This window comes from Rhipicephalus microplus, chromosome X (assembly GCF_043290135.1).
Source record: "Rhipicephalus microplus isolate Deutch F79 chromosome X, USDA_Rmic, whole genome shotgun sequence".
Lineage (NCBI taxonomy): Eukaryota > Metazoa > Arthropoda > Arachnida > Ixodida > Ixodidae > Rhipicephalus > Rhipicephalus microplus.
In genome coordinates this window covers 393,795,533-393,809,273 of record NC_134710.1, presented here as the reverse complement: position 1 = coordinate 393,809,273, position 13,741 = coordinate 393,795,533, and the positions used below count along the sequence as shown (strand labels likewise).

Genomic DNA, 13,741 nt, shown 5'->3' with positions numbered 1-13,741 from the left:
GTCTCACGAAAATCTATCAACACCGCTTCGGCAGCACGGTCTGCGCAAAGCCACCGAGTAGCTGAGATAAACGAATGGCGCTGCCTGTGTAGGCACGGAATGGGCGGGCTGAGGGCTAGTCTGCTGGCGACAGGAAACGGCTCCTATAAATCTAGGGAGGGTCGGACAAGCTGCGTACTTCACACTGCCTGCGAATGATCCTCGACAATCTCTGATCCGCCATCTAGGCTATTCGTTCGGCATGGTCACTGCATCGTCCCCGCTTTCTCGGCACTCAGTCGAGTCGTGCTGTTACAATATACCACTCTGCAGGCTCACTAGATTGGCTAGAGTAGTACGGCTACGAAGGTCACGACAACGACTTCTTCGTCAAAGAAACAAGATGAAAAGTACAAAAAATGCGGGTAGGCTAAACTGAGGAAATTCAAATTGCAATGCTTACGGTATCGAGGAAAGTACAGAGTTGATAGTTTCGTCATAAATTGCTATGAACAAGAACTTCCACCCGAATCTTCAATCTCGCTATTTTTATGCAGTAATGAACGCGTTGTAACAAGCAGCTTGTGCGATTCAAATAAACATGTCAGTTCTTTGCGAGGTTTGTGGTGAACGGTCAATGTCCAAGCTCGTTCTGAACCATGTTTGAAGAACAAAGTGCTCACGAGCGTGTGCGCCATGTCCTCGGAAGATAACGCAGGCAGTTATAAACCTTGGAGGACTTGTTAGCCTGCCAGTTACGTACGGGGAATGCCACTTGTGATGGTACCACCAAGACAAGAAACCAGAGTATATGGTAGGTGGATGCTTTGCACAAAGTCTTCTAATCCACCCCCTACCTTTACTTTCCATATGTACCTGTTAATGTGCCCGTTACTTTATACTCGAGGTACTAAAATGGGAGGAAGTTCCTCCAGAGTGACTTTCTCGTCACTTTCATTCAATTGAAATAAATGAAAAAGTGCAAAGCATTTTTTCAAAGAAAATCTCGGCGTACGTCAAATCAGTGGTGCAAGGCTAAAGTCACAGTGGAGCTGATCGGCTTTTGCGCGCACCGACCACGCGAGGCGATACTAAGTGATACAAAGTTCCAGTCGACTCCAGCACAGTAGCCTCTCGCCGTTTCAGTGGTGCTACGTTGTAAACTACCCTCAACGAGTCGAGCCCAGCTGTGTCGCTCGGCAGCTTGTCGCTACTCCCGGTAAGCGACTTCCTTATTAGCAGTGCAACCTTCTTTGGTCTCCTCCGTGTCGGCGTCTGGCGCTGTGTTGTACAGAACGAAGGAGTGGATGCGCAATGAGTCATTATCTCACGTATGATGTGAATGAGCGGTTATGCGCAGTGTCCAGGTAGCTTACGAAGCAGGCGCGCAGCAGTGCAACTGGTTGCAAGGCAATGCGTGGTGGCATCATCGTGACATGGCGTTTTTTTTTTTACGACGAGTATCTTTCTTGGGGACCTTCGCAAAAATTTTGGTCTGTCTGTCTGCCTGTCTGTCTGTCTGCCAATTTGTCTGTTTGTCCGCCCTTGACGGTACCCCAAACGATACCCCAAATGGCGGACACCATCCGCAGCACCCACCAATATTGCTCAAGTTTTAGCGTTCATACTTGCGCGATTCTCAATTAAAAAGTGATTATTGCGCATATCTGAGGCGCCATAACACGTCAAAATTCTGCATGTGTGCCTTTATACTAGAAACGGCATACGTAAGTAGTTCTAAGGACCGTAGCGTTTATCACGCTGCGCTGATAATGCAACGCTTCCACAAAAAGGCAAGTGTTTCCACCGCTTTGCTACGACAACACGTTGGCGGCACCTAACCGTCGCCTTGAATTCTACACCTTATCGCCTTCAAGACGGGTGCGCATGCCGCGCGCTTCGTTTTCCAAGACAACTGCCAGATAGCGCTCCTGTCTCACGCGTGACTTGACTCGATACGCTCGTTCGCCTCCGCTGCACGCTCGAGGCACCCTGACGCAGCGCCTCCACAATACCATTCTGTGACTTTCTTGCGCAGAACATCAAATGAACGCTTTGTTCACTCTCTCCAGGCGCAAAACTGTCGTCTTTCGACGACATTTGCGGTGTATTATGCAGATACGGGGCCAATTTTTTTTTGGCCCTGAGAGAGTACGGCTAGCTAAAAGAGCTTCGCGGCTAAAATATGACACAAATTTAACCAGTGGCCAAAGTAACATAAAATTGGCGTACTGCACACGATGAGAAAAATTAGTATAGCAAGGAGACACCGGCAAGAAAATTGGTATAGTCACAATTCTATCTACATCATCATCAGCGTCAAATGCTCAGAGAGAAAGAGGCACAAGAAAAACTGAATGTTTACGTTGCTTGGTCAGGCAACTTTGAATTTAAATTTCCGGCTTGCTTTAGCGCACGCTGATATTGAAGGGGCAGTTTGAAGAAATAGAGTCACAAATTGCTGAGACATTCCAAATTTTTTTAAGACCTAGTGGTATCTAGACTTCTGACGCCGGCTGCGCATACTAGTTTGCATGAACATGTAGCATTTGTTAAACAGGCTTGTCGGTAACTGTGTGAAAATGAGCGTCAAACTTCGCAAGAATACATTCAATGGCATAACTCAGTGGACATATCTATAGGCGAATAGATATGACAAAAGTAGACGCAAGAACAAAAATGTGTCTTCTTGCATCTCCGCATATCTGTTATTTTGTTTGAAAAAGTTAGCTGCAATGATAATATCCTAGTATCACAACTTTCCGCTCGAGTGAAAAGAGGAAACACTTTTAATCGCAGATAAAACTGCAGTTATTGTAAGCTCATGGGAGAAAAGGCTCATGAACATGACCTAAAATACGTCGTCTGGATTGCTACTCAAGTCTCGGATGGTGATTTTCGTACATACAATAATTCCAAGCACACACATACAATACTTAGTCTCACAAACGCACACATCTACACGAAGAAGTCATTCGTGGAGAATCGTAAAAGCTGAGTTGTCCTCAAAACATACCGACAGCGTTTTGTGTTACGCGTCGTAGAACCACTGGTTTGCCACGGTCCTAGATGGAATCCCTGCTCCGAGCTCAAGCACCATTGCAAATTATGTGCTGCCTATGGAGTCCGTCGTTGTGCGCCGTAACGAGAACAGTCCGAAAGGACCTGTATAAACTGTTTTGGAGTGTTGAATGTGGTGCACCTAGAGAAAGTTTCACTGCTTCATCTTGCGCTTGAAGTATTTCATAGAAAAAAACGTCGAGTCTCGGTTATTGAATGCGGGTTTAACCATGCCTGATTAGCCCTTGTGGTATATAAAAGCTACACGTCGGGTCTATTCCGTTCAATGGTCCGTACTGGTTGTTTGCATCGTACCGTACTCTTCGCTGTATATTTCATGCGAGCGCCGAAACCACAATCGTTCTGTGTGTGGTGTGTTTTTGTTTTTGTTTTTTGAAGAAGAAACGCCTATTTATCCGATGGCCCATCTTGTGCGGCTCTGGCAGAAACATCACCTCGAACATTCCCCTATGCGTTGAGCTGATAGCCACTGCAGTACAGTGCCGTGGCGTAGTTCATGAGCATTACTTAGGCACCCAATGTGGAGGATTGGTTGAACTTCTGGGCGCGGGGACTTCAGAGGCTAAATTTAGAGACTTTTCTGTTCAAGTAAGGCTCATGAGTACATAGAAAAATACATGGGGAGGTATGGGGCCCGCACTGTACCCTGTCGCTTCTGTTGCCGCCTTCGAATCAGAAAATTCATTGCCGAACCAAAAATTTTATTTTTGTTTGTTTGTTGGCTCGAAATACTTTGCAAGTTAGCGTTGTAGCAGTTACATGAAAACCACTGAGTTCTTGTGGTACAGTTAGGAACGCAATTATGAAGCTGATTCTTTTTTTTTCCAAACACTAACGATAACATTACTGTCATGTCGGTCAATGGCTCAGGTACAGTCGAAATAGCTAGGCGAGCTTTAATTATACAGAAAAGCCAGGGTTTCCATCTACACGTCCGCATGTTGGCCAAGTACTAAAAAATACTTCCCGCGCCTACGCAACCAAGTCGTCAACGAGAACAAAGAACGCAGAAGAATGACTTTGGATTTATGCTTTTCTCATATATATATATATATATATATATATATATATATATATATATATATATATATATATATATATATATATATATATATATATATATATATATATATATATATATATTCTTATTGTGTTTCATGTTGTTCATACACAAATTACTTTGTTACAATGTATGGTTGCTTAACAGAGTAGTAAGCTCTACAGGAGCAAGCTCCAAGTCATTGCAGATGTGTCAAAGCATGTCGACAGTATTATATATACATATATATATATATATACATATATATATATATATATATATATATATATATATATATATATATATATATATATATATATATATATATATATATATATATATATATATATATATATATATATATATATATATATGTGTGTGTGTGTGTGTGTGTGTGTGTGTGTGTGTGTGTGTGTGTGTGTGTGTGTGTGTGTGCGCGCAGAGAGCAAGAGAAGAGACGTCACTAGACTATATTTCGCTGCATTCACAACATCGTTACTTACTGCATACTGTATTGCCCACACAGAGAAGGTTTCACTACAAACCTGTCGTATAAAATGCCCGAGATCGTAAAAAACGAAAATTCATTCTCGCTTTCTTGGGACTCCACAAGCGCGTCTTGCTCGGATGCACTGGAGGCGGGTTCGTGCCGTAAATCACTCGTCGAGCCTTCTAGAAGAGCGTTGTCTGCATGATGGTCGTTAGACGAACCACTCGTCCGCAGGCATTCTTACAGTGGGGCTAGAATACATCTCCAGTTTCATCGTGCGGAGAGCTACACTATGTATAAGCGAGGAAGACAGTTCATTGGTTAAAGTGACGTAGTGGGCCAATATTTCTTCTCTCGAAAGCGACGTTTAAGGCCGCAAAAAATTAATAAATAAAAGAAGGTTGCTTATGTTTAGCAGTCAGTGTTTGCTCAGGTATAGAGTTGTAGATATAGAACAGAATATTTAAAAAGCTGAATTTACTCAATGTTGTTGAAAATTTCAGCTTTTTTGTTTTGTTTTGTACTTTATTTCCGCACAGTTTCGAAGCCGACTTCCACATGAAAACTGAAGGAATTAGGACTGCAGTTATTGTAGTTTGTGTTACGGTCTGTGTTCGCTGTACTATCTACGCTATCTTCGCAAGCTATGATTTAAAAACGAAAAGAATAATACTCTTCAATACTGATACTTTTTTCAATTATTAAACAAGAGTCGATGCTTTTCAGGGACAAATATAATCTCTCACGAGAACTAGTGTCATGCCATTTTTGCTTGATGTATCTGATTCGGCTTTATAGTTTGATTCAAAACTTCTTGATGACGTAAAACATTCTTTGTGAGCTATTCTAAAAACTACTCCACAAAATACAGCTGGTTTACAGACATGACGACGCAGGACCAGTATTATCAATAGTTGTACTCAAGTAAATTAATGATTATTTGAATAATAAAAAATATTTATACAATTCTGTCCCGACGATGTTTTAAAGACATAGGTATCAGCGCCCGACGCTATAAAATACGTAGCGACTGCTGTTGCATGAGCTATTATTCTCATTGACATATTACTTTTGCTTTATCGGATTCTCCTCTCTGCCTTCTACACTATCTTGAAGTTTGAAGTTTATTTCACCACAATGTTACACCATCTGATGGTAGGAAACAAAAAAAAATATTGTGGCTAGCCTTCCCGACAGGCAATATTTTTTTCCATGTATGAAGATACCGCAGACTGAAAGCGAGTTCATCATGTAGTTGTAACGCTGCAAACAGTTGCGTATAGCGTCGAAAAAAAAACTTTAATTGCCTGCGCACCTGCAGTGTCTCTCCACGGCATTGTTCACACCGGCGAAGCAAAACTCGCGTTGGTTCCACTCTCCACGCGCATTATACGCAGGCGCAGTTCGCTCCGTGTAACACAAACTCCGCATGGTCGCCGCCCTCGCTAGGTGGCGTGCGCCCCGCCGCTCGATTAGGGTGCCTGAATGGTTTCCCTCGCCCGCCGCTCCTTGCAGGGTGGGGACATTGTTTGACGGGGTGCTCGCCGCCGCGACCGGTTTTTCCTGACGGCCGCCGCCATTGCAGATCTCACTTCGCATAGCGACGGGAGCAAAGAAGGAGCTGTGGCCGCTCTGTCATATACTTTTTTAGGGAAATGACTGGGTGCTGCGTGCCCATGTGCACGAACAACTCCAGAAATGGTTGGAAACTCTACCATTTTCCGACAGAGCCCAAAAGAAGGCTGCTATGGATGGTGAAGATTAAGCGAGACAAGTGGCAGCCTACGAAGTCCTCGTGTGTATGCAGTGTGAGTATCCCGACATGTGTTCTTTTCTCGTCGAGAACTTTGAAACTTGTTTTTTTAAATGTGTATACGTGTCTGTGGGTCACTTTGTCGGTGCTGTAAACGCTTCACGTCTAAGTTGCAGTTTTTCTCTCTTTTTTTGCGATCTCTAAAAGTGCAGCTATGGAAACGTGTGGCGCAGCCGCAGTATTTGAAGTTTGTACCAGTTTTTAGTCACTATATGTATAAACAAAATAGGCTGCTTGTTATTAAATTGCGTATTTACAGAAAAGTGTTTTTCATTCGTTTATTGCAAATCACGAAATTCAATAAAAGTTGTGTGGTATACTGTGTCTTTCTAGTAATTCTGTCTAGGCTAAGCTAAGCTAAAATTCATGGTTCATAACGGACTTACAGGCACATTTTGAAGCAAGCCATTTCGAGCAGCACCGAGCTGACCAGTGGATAAAACTGAAGCCGAACGCTGTGCCAACGGTGTTCCCTTTCAGGGGTAAGTTACTGTTTCACTGTGCGTCAAAGATTCTGTATGAACCTAACAGGTGGCAACAGTACAAGGCTAAAATGATTTAGTTTCAAAAATTAGGATGATCCGTGGAATTCCTCGTTTGAGGATATTAAGAAAGTCGGGGTACGTGCCTGCGACCTGAGAAAAGGCATATGTCTGCAACCTATAATACTGCTAAAATCCAGTACAGGCCTGTGATTAGAGCTGGCTACCTTGTAATACTTGCAGCTTGTGACTGTCCTTTTTTGCACTGCAGGCTTGCCTCCACAAAGGAAGGCGCCAAAGGACAGGGCAGGACCTGCTGTGTTGCCTGATGCATGCCAAGAAACACGCGGTGACAACTCTACGGCCATTAATTGTACGCCACTCACAAGTGCACAGGCGAATTTAAATTCACGCACAGACAGTCTTGGCGCACAGCAACCGCAAAGCTGCAATTCTCAGACGCCTGATTCAGTACCGCACATTATGGAAAGGGAAGAAGTTGTGATCTCGGCCGATGCACCTGACGGGGCACGTGAAAACAAGCAGTTAAATAAGCAGCTCTCCGATATGGGCAGAAAATACACTCAGCTACATCAAGTCCATCGGAAAGCCACCTCAACCATTCAAGCACTAAAAAAACAGGTGAAAAAATTGGAAACCAAAATGGAATTATTCGGACAGCGTTTGAAATTCCTCAATGATGACCAGCTGCAGGCTCTTGGGCGCCAGAGTAATAAGGGAAGCACTTGGTCTGCAGAAACAATCAAGCAGGCGCTTCAGATTAAGTTTTCCTGTGGAAAAACTGGTTACCAGACACTAAGAAATCTGGGCTACCCCTTGCCATCCGGAAAAACCCTTGCACGTCGCCTTCAGGGCCTCAAGTTTCTTCCCGGAATTTTGACGGAAGTCATCGATGTTCTCAAAATCAAAGCAGAGAACATGCAAGACATTGAAAAAGACTGTGCTTTGTTCTTGGATGAAATGGAGATTGCTCGCGGGTACGAGCTCGATCGCGCTGAGGATGTGGTGTTGGGGGGGCAAACTATGCCAGAAAATCCAGACGAACCTGCACATCACGCACTAGTGTTCATGGTAGGAGGCCTGAATACGAGATGGAAGCAAGTGATTGCCTACCACTTCACCGGAAGTCATGTAGAGGGTAGTATCCTCAAGGACTACGTCATGAAGATAGTGCAGCTCTGCGCGGAAATCTCTTTAAGAATCCGTGTCGTCACTTGCGACATGGGGGCTTCTAATCGGGCTATGTGGCGCGAGCTCGGATTCTCCAGCCACAGGAATTCCATTACTGTATGTTCAGTGCCTCACCCCTGTCTGGAAGACAAAGAATTGTTTTTCACAGCAGATGCTGCACACGTGCTGAAGAATGTCAAGTCACAGTTGCTTTCATCGGAAGTATTCTTTCTGAGTGATGCAACAGTATGCCAGCACAATCTGCCATCAAAAGAAGTGAACGTGGACCATGTGCGCAGTGTAATTAAGTATGATGCTGAACGAGAGCTGAAAGTCGCCCCGAGGCTCTCAGAGTTACACATTTCGCGAGGCCATTTCACAAAAATGAAAGTGGGAGTTGCTGTCCGCTTCTTCAGGGAAGCTCCTGCAGCGATTCGGTACCTAATTAAAGAGGACGCGATAGAGCCGGAGGCAGAGACAACAGCTTGGTTTCTAGAATTAGTATTCAACTGGTACACGCTAATGTCTTCCCGCCACCCATCAGTTGCTCTCAGCCTTCGAGACATGCGGAGGTACCACGAATCAATTGAGCTACTGAACTCGGCCCTCGAAGTTTTTCAAGGAATGAAGATGGGAAGCAAGGCACAGTGGAAGCCTTCGCAAGCAGGTTTACTAATAACAACAAAAGTCGTTCTTCGTCTCCAAGACATTCTCTTGCGCAGTGAAGGATACGAATTCTTCCTCACGAGCAGAATCTTGCAAGACTGCCTCGAAAATTTGTTTTCGGTGGTGCGCATCAGGAAGCCTGTTCCTAACGCATATGACTTAAAGTGTGCCCTGAAGCTTGTGTGCGTGAGTCAGTTCCTTCATGCACCCGGAACGTCAAGCTACGAAGTCGACGATGCTAAGTACCTCGCCGACATGCTTGCAAAAGGCAAACAAGAGCACGGGGAGGTGGAAGCTGATGTCATTGATGACTCGGAAATTTTGTTCATTGAAGAACTTCAAGAAAACGAATGCAACATCCTTTTCTACATCGGCGGCTTCCTTTTAAAAGGTATGCTGAGTGTTGTAGCGGGATGCGGGCATTGTAATTCTGCCTTGTTAGGCTCAACTGAAAGCGAGCACGCAACTCTGACTATTCTGAAGGAGTACAGGAGTGAAGGTGGCAACCTCACATATCCCAGCAAGGATGTTTTGCTGACACTCAAGTCGTGTGAAGAGCATTTCAGGGGCATCATAAGTTGGAGTGAGGGCTTGCTGCGCTTAAGGTCCCCGTTGAAGGCCGTGACCGATTATTTGAACGAGATGGTGCGCCCTTGCGTAAAGACTTGCTCCGAGCACAGTGACGCCGTAGCAAAACTCCTTATTGCGAATTATGCAAGACTGAGGCTTCGCGTGCATTTGCGCCACGTTAGTTCAAACGGCGTCAATGAACACGGAAGCAAGACGTGCGCTGGGGTAAGCCTTCCGTGACCAGCCGAACTGGACCAGTCACTTATAAATTTTATTATTTTTTCTTTCAGAACACTTATTGTTTGATTAAAATATTTTGAGTTCATTGTGAACTGGCTAACCTCCCTGTCCTTTCTTCATCCTCCTCCTTAAGTTCATAGACATTTTTCTTATTTGTTATACAATATCACATTCTTAGATAAAAACAGCGTTGTGATCTTTAAGCTGACTAAGGTTGTGATCTTTGGAGAATGTTTATGGTAAGTTAATATTATTGCGGTCGAAGCAATACCGACACAGCGTCACAGAGGCAGAATACGAGAGTGATACTTCTCGGATAATTAGATTGCTCGCTTACATATATCTATGGAAAGTAGAAAAACTGAACAGGTATAGGGCATCAAAATCGTTATTACTGCATTTCATCTTGTATTTTCCAATAACTTAGTAAGATTTTTTTCTCAGTGGTCACATAAAAACGAGAGATTCAATTGATGTTTACGCTGTTTCACTATCTCAACCAGCTATAACAGAAAAATAGCTGTGTAACAAATCTGAATCTCATTCCCGCAAGATTATTCAGAGCTGCGAGGGCACGCAAGGCGGGGGAAAAAGCAGGATGAAGTAAGTTCAACGCGTACAATGCGAGCACTACTGAGTGGCTGGCACGCTGCACAGCCACTGAGGAGTGCGGTGAGTTTAGGTAACAGGAAAAGGCGTGCGCTTCATGAATTAATGTAGATTTATCCTGCAAACAGTCTCCAATGACAGACGCACATATTCAGACTGCTTTTTTATAGCGCGAAATACCATTTCTCGCACTAAACTCTTCTCAAACTCTCCTCATACGCGCGCGCAGGCAGTGTGTTTCGTTGGGGTGAGATATGTAATGGCGGACGCTCTAGCAGACGACGCGGTTGTCCCCACCCTGTACGGAGCGGCGGGCGAGGGAAACCATTCAGGCACCCTACGCTCGATGCTTCGAGCTCACCGACGCGAACAGTGTCTGCTCCACGTGCGGCGCGTGTTTATATGCAAAACGCGCGCACGCAGTGGCACGCAGCGCGGCGCCTGATAGACACGGGAAGATATGAGGCTGGACGAGTGAAATCGATTTCCAGGTCGAGTCCAACCGCAACGCGGCAATAAATGCCGCAGCTCTCGTGCGCATCCTTCCGTTTCTCTCTCTCTCTCTTCTCGTGTCTTCTTTTTCCGCGCCATGTCGCTTTGCGTGGGCGAAGCTTTAATTAAGCCCCGCAGGCAGCGAGCCTGCCGCTTCATTGCGCCCACCTCTCCTCCTGCCCTCGTCGGCTGCCCTTTGCTCACGCGGGAAAAAAAGACAGCGGCGCTCTTCCCCGCCGCGGCACCTTCAGCGACGAGATCCAATTTCACCAAGGCGTGTCTTCATTAACGCCAAAACGGAAGGGCCGCGTCGGGCATTATGCTCCAGCATCACGTTGTGCGTCCTGCCGCGTGCGAACGTGTCCGGAATAGCCGCAACGTGGACGAAAACGCCGATAAGTGCGAGGGCGGCCGTCTGCTGCCGGAGCTGGTGCGCATGGAAGGCATACACAGCCCGGCGAATGTGCTCCCCGCCAGCAGAGCTCCGGTGTGTACGCCGAATGTTCCGCGGGATGCCGAGTGGAGCCTGCGTTGTTGTCCCTCGCTCGCTCACTCATCTTCCTTGCACGCGATGCTCCTTGGGAGTCAGGGTGAGGCCGACTTTCTCGCGAGAAGAGCCGAAATATACTATGGTCGATCTTTCTCTGTTGTTTCGGGGTGGCGAGGTTCCTTGTTTTGGGAAGTCGGGATGATAGTCACCCGCGAACGATCGTGTTCCATGCTAAACAGGATATTCGGGCCGTTTTGCTCTCGTAGTCGTTTTTTTTTCACTCTTTCTCTCTCACAAACAGACACTGAAATAAACCATTTGCGTTGTTATTTTAAGGCGTGTCGAAAGAGAAAACCGCACCTTATGTTTCCAAGCTTGTAACCGCTTTTGTGTCTACGTTTGTGTGTGTGTCAGTATATTTCAAACGTATGGGACAAAGAAAGGCGTTGCCTTCTTATGCACTCCCCGATCCTGATTGCCAGCGCCCACAGTGAATTCGGTTTTGCGAAAGATTGCTTGACGTTTCGTTTCGCCTTCTTTTATTTCTTGATTTTTCTGTTCTTGGTGTTTTGTCGCGGCGAATGGGCTGAATTTTCGACGGAATACAAATCCACTAGCGAGCACGAATGGGAACCGTCGGCACACTGGATTATTCCGTTCATCGGCTCGGCGGCAATAGAAAACGGAGAAATTTGTTTCTTTGTTATCTTTTTCTCCACCTCACCGTGTTTTGGTGAATAAGGTGAAAAATAAAGCAGATAATACTTGGGAGCCTTCGTGGACAATGATGTATGTATGAGGAATAATTTGGGTGAAGCAAAACACTGAAAAAACAAAATAAAAAGAGACAGAAACGGAAGCAGAGATCGAACAAATGAAGAAAGTCAGGGGTAGAAAAGAATGGAAGGAAAAAACAGCTTTCTTCGTGGTGGTTCCTGTTTTACTGCTTGTTATTTTCCATTTGTTTACAGGCCGGCCGCTAGAACGACGCGTGTATACATTCCGGATTTGCCATTCTGGAAAGTAAGCAGTGCGAGAATTGGTGCGAAAATAAATTGAACGGATTATTGCTCTACGTAGCGCCTCTTTTGCGTGAGTAAGGAGCGCATTCAGGTGAAAGGGGATGAAAAGTTTTTTCCAATTTCTTTTGTGTCCGAGGCTTCAGACGCGAGAAAGGAGCCACGGAAGGCAAACCTGCGGTGAGGCTTGCAGGTTCGGATAAGGAAACATGGTGGCCAACGACGCAAGCAGGCACGCAGTCTCCGGGGAAGCGCAAATTTTCGTGAATCATTTTTTTTCCCTGTTGGCGCAGCGCGGCTTCGCATTGAACTTTTCGGTTTCCTCTGCTGGCGTGTTGCGAGCTGTGTACTATATCGCCACCACCGTAGCGGCGGCGTGGAGTACACGCGACGGTTCGGAAAGCGCGTCGAACTGTTCACTGCGCACGCTAGGCAAACAAAGACTGCCTTTTCCATCCCACAAATTGCATTATGAAACAGCCTCCTCGGTGAACCACCCCATTCCCTGCTCCACACTCCAGCAAGTTCACATAGCTTCCATGCAACAACGACCGAGAGAAATGCAGAATGCCTTTCTATGTAACGGCAGCTAGATTATTTCGGGCCAATGTTTATTCACTATTTTTTTTTTGAGAAAGATTTGTCGTTTTATAAAACACGACACTTGAGAAAAATAAATCACGAAAAATCGGGGGCGGAGGGCTTATTGAAGATGAGGGAAAGCAATCAAAAAGCAGCAGTTGTTGGCGAAACGCATTATACGGAAGGCGTGAAGATACGGTGGGAAGGGGGGGGGGGGTGTTGTGTGAGCAAATGGCAGGAGATGCTGGACTTGTTTTGAATCGCAGACGCGGGAGTCGGTGTACACGGCGGCGTACATATCGGCCTATTTTCGTGCACACCCTTCCTCGAGGAAAGCGAGCAACTTCCGTCGCCTTTCCCTGAACATTGTAGCAGCTTCCGAAGCACGAGACAATCACCCAGTTGTGCTTGGACTCGAAACAATCCTAGAAGAAGGAGAAGACAGCGACACTAAAACAAACTGAAGTATATACACCAAACATCTTCCGGAAAAGCGTCACTTTCCGCTGTTCGGTCGGTCCAGCCTGGGTGGGCGTTAACTCCCCTCAGAAGCAGCGGGAAAAAAAAAAGAGACTGCGTCCACTTCCTCTTGTTCGCGTGAACGGCAGCGGAAGCGCCTTTTGTCTAGCCGGCACCAGGATGTCCCTGTCACTGTCGAGATTACAAAAACAGAAGAAAAGGTCAGCTGCAAACTTACGGCACTCGGGTGAAATGTTCCAGCGCCTTGCATCAGTGTCGCTCCGCTGTGGAATGATTCTCCGGTGTTTGGACCACAGTCTGACATTGATCGGAGTGGTTGTTTAGAAAGAGGATAATTGTGGATTTTTTATTCGTCTCTTTGAAAGTAAGAGGGAGAGATTTCATGAAAAAATCGCCTTTTCTTTCTTCATCTTCATTTAGCTCGTATTTACTTTTACACCTGTTTACTATTTATTACTACAGGTCGTACAATCGTTTCCCAAAATATAGCGCAGAAAACTGCATTGTATGTGCTTGAT

The 13,741-nt window shown here is 45.6% G+C and overlaps 2 protein-coding genes across 2 annotated transcripts in view; both read left to right on the top strand.

Annotated features, from left to right (window-relative positions):
- The window catches only part of LOC119161004 (stomatin-4), a 249,601-nt gene that overhangs the window by 11,498 nt on the left and 224,362 nt on the right, over positions 1-13,741 (top strand).
- On the top strand, positions 6,079-9,643 carry LOC142776454 (uncharacterized). The gene is made up of 3 exons (XM_075880165.1): positions 6,079-6,397; positions 6,791-6,884; positions 7,156-9,643. Exons 1-3 carry the CDS (start codon positions 6,245-6,247, stop codon positions 9,549-9,551), a joined length of 2,643 nt encoding a protein of 880 aa, XP_075736280.1. The 5' UTR covers positions 6,079-6,244; the 3' UTR covers positions 9,552-9,643.

What these genes read in the sequence shown, in the direction of transcription:
- LOC142776454 (XM_075880165.1), top strand. Translation starts at nt 6,245, where the DNA reads ATGACTGGGTGCTGCGTGCCCATGTGCACGAACAACTCCAGAAATGGT. An exon ending in AGTCCTCGTGTGTATGCAGT is followed by an intron (nt 6,398 to 6,790) that starts GTGAGTATCCCG and finishes ACGGACTTACAG; the next exon opens with GCACATTTTGAAGCAAGCCA. An exon ending in AACGGTGTTCCCTTTCAGGG is followed by an intron (nt 6,885 to 7,155) that starts GTAAGTTACTGT and finishes TTTGCACTGCAG; the next exon opens with GCTTGCCTCCACAAAGGAAG.